A 208-nucleotide genomic window follows, 5' to 3' on the forward strand; every position below is an offset into this window, starting at 1 on the left:
CCTGCCCCAGGATGGCGTCTCCATGAGAAGACTTTCCAAGCAGGGAGTCAGGATCAGCAACAAGAAGCCCCGCAAGGCCAGCGGCACCAGCAGCATGCTGTACGGCCGCTTCGTGAAGGTAACCAGCCCTGGGGATGCGCCTTGGGGAGCAGCTGGTGTCTCTGTGAAGGCTGCTGGAGGCTGTGGACCCCCCCCTGCAGTGGTGGTG

The 208-nt window shown here is 63.5% G+C and overlaps 1 protein-coding gene across 1 annotated transcript in view; it reads left to right on the forward strand.

The window, feature by feature from the left end:
• Positions 1 to 4: 4 nt before the first annotated feature.
• Positions 5 to 208, forward strand: part of GPATCH4 (G patch domain containing 4) — a gene marked incomplete at its 5' end in the record, with an annotated part of 1,182 nt that continues 978 nt past the window's right edge. The window contains one exon of the mRNA XM_010086721.1: positions 5 to 118. Coding sequence (XP_010085023.1) covers positions 5 to 118 — 114 coding nt within the window. The remainder of the gene's footprint in view (positions 119 to 208) is intronic.

The sequence above is a fragment of the Pterocles gutturalis genome, unplaced genomic scaffold (assembly GCF_000699245.1).
Source record: "Pterocles gutturalis isolate BGI_N339 unplaced genomic scaffold, ASM69924v1 scaffold11136, whole genome shotgun sequence".
Classification (NCBI taxonomy): Eukaryota; Metazoa; Chordata; class Aves; order Pterocliformes; family Pteroclidae; genus Pterocles; species Pterocles gutturalis.